The sequence below is a fragment of the Molothrus aeneus genome, chromosome 3, assembly GCF_037042795.1.
Source record: "Molothrus aeneus isolate 106 chromosome 3, BPBGC_Maene_1.0, whole genome shotgun sequence".
Classification (NCBI taxonomy): domain Eukaryota; kingdom Metazoa; phylum Chordata; class Aves; order Passeriformes; family Icteridae; genus Molothrus; species Molothrus aeneus.
Window position 1 is genome coordinate 70,939,197 of NC_089648.1, and position 1,919 is coordinate 70,941,115.

At 54.8% G+C, this 1,919-nt stretch overlaps 1 protein-coding gene across 1 annotated transcript; it reads right to left on the reverse strand.

The window, feature by feature from the left end:
• Positions 1-381: 381 nt before the first annotated feature.
• On the reverse strand, positions 382-1,107 carry LOC136554285 (uncharacterized protein DDB_G0284671-like). Its single transcript, XM_066546132.1, has one exon. The coding sequence runs from the start codon at positions 1,105-1,107 to the stop codon at positions 382-384; it is 726 nt and encodes a 241-aa protein (XP_066402229.1).
• Positions 1,108-1,919: the final 812 nt, after the last annotated feature.

Below are 1,919 nucleotides of genomic sequence, written 5' to 3' on the forward strand. Positions count from 1 at the left end.
AAATACAGGGTTTATTATTTCCTCTTTATTTTGTTTTCTCATTTCATGCCACACTCACCACTGCCTGTGTCTGCACTCTGCCAAGCCTCTGCTACATTCAGTGACATTTAAATGACATCATAAGGATCCACTTTTTATAAAGCCCATTTCAGTCACAGACTTGGAATTCAAAAGCACAAACTTAAGTGATCAAGAGGAGCACTGTTCGCCTTAATTTGGCTTCCTCGATATCTCTTACAGTCCTAATGAAGTATGAAAATGAAAGGCTACGTGTTTTTTACAATTTGGAGCCATTTCAGAGTCATTTCAGAGTGTGTTAAAAGCTCGAGTTCTAACGAAAAAAAGGGTGAAATAGTAAGGAAGGGAAGGGCAGAGCAGCCCTTAGTGCGGCCGTTCGGCTCCGCTCTCCCCTGCCCGCGCCGCGCTGCCCGTGCGCACTGCGGGCTGCGGCCGCCAGAGGGCGCGCGCCGCGCTGCTGCTGCTGCTGCTGCTGCCGGCCCGCCGCGGGGCCGCCGTCCGCTGTCTGTCCCTGTCTGCTGTCTGTCCGTCCCTGTCCGCTGTCCGTCCCTGCCCGCTGTCCGTCCCTGTCCGCTGTCCGTCCCTGCCCGCTGTCCGTCCCTGTCTGCTGTCTGTCCGTCCCTGTCCGCTGTCCGTCCCTGCCCGCTGTCCGTCCCTGTCTGCTGCCTGTCCGTCCCTGTCCGCTGTCCGTCCCTGCCCGCTGTCTGTCCGTCCCTGCCCGCTGTCCGTCCCTGCCCGCTGTCCGTCCCTGTCTGCTGTCTGTCCGTCCCTGCCCGCTGTCTGTCCCTGTCTGCTGTCTGTCCGTCCCTGTCTGCTGTCCGTCCCTGTCCCTGCCCGCTGTCCGTCCCTGCCCGCTGTCTGTCCCTGCCCACTGGCTGTCCGTCCCTGTCCACTGTCAGTCTGTCTCTGCCCGCTGTCTGTCCGTCCCTGTCCGCTGTCCATCCGTCCCTGTCTGCTGCCTGTCCCTGTCTGCTTCTGTCCCTGTTTGCTGTCCGTCCATCCCTGTCCACTGTCCATCCCTGCCTGTCCACTGTCAGTCCCTGTCCACTGTCTGTCCCTGTCTGCCGTCCGTCCCTGCCTGTCCACCATCCGTCCCTACCTGCTGTCCATCCCTGCCCTCTCTCCATCCTTGTCTACTGCTTTGCTGCCATCCACTATCTGTCCCTGTCCTTGTCCATCCCTGCCTGCCTGCTGTCCATCCCTGCCTGCCTGCTGTCTATCCAGCCTGCTGTCCATCCCTGCCTGCTGTCCATCCCTGCCTGCCCTCTGCCTGCTGCTCACTCCCATCACCCACAGGTGCTGATCTCATTGTGTCCCTTGCCAGGTTCAGCCTCAGGGACATGAACCCACCCCTCAGATCATCCTGGTGGCACCCTGAGCCTCCCTCCCCCCTGCCCTGCTGTCCATCAGGCACTGATGGGTTCATGGTGTGTTTTTTCCATACTAAATAAAGCGTTCAGGGACTGAAGATCTTTGCAAACCTCATCACCTCCCATTTTCCTGGGTACCTGCTTCTTTCACCTGCCTTCTCCAAAATAAGAATGGACAATTGTATCAATCTTCTCCTTTCTCCTGTGAAAATCCCAAGTCCTTTTAAAACAAAATGTTATGCTGCACACACAGTTCACCTTAATAACAAGAAGGAGAAGATGAATGATTCCTGAGAAGTATTTATCATGTCACTGGTAGTGCTATTGGTGAGCAAGGGGCACTACAAAACTACCTTGACTAGAACAGAATTAAAACGTGCCAATTTCCCTTTGTTTAGGGAGATGGGGGAGCATGAGGGAGCTTCTGGACAGTGTTTTAAGAATCTGTTTGCAAACAACTGTTAGAATTGCAGGTACATATTTACTAGCTTTAATTCAGTCTTTGAATCTCCCAGGATTCATGGGTCAGTC

Coding starts and splice junctions, on each gene's coding strand:
- LOC136554285 (XM_066546132.1), bottom strand. CDS start 1,107: ATGGTGGACAGGCAGGGACGGACGGCAGACAGGGACAGACAGTGGACA.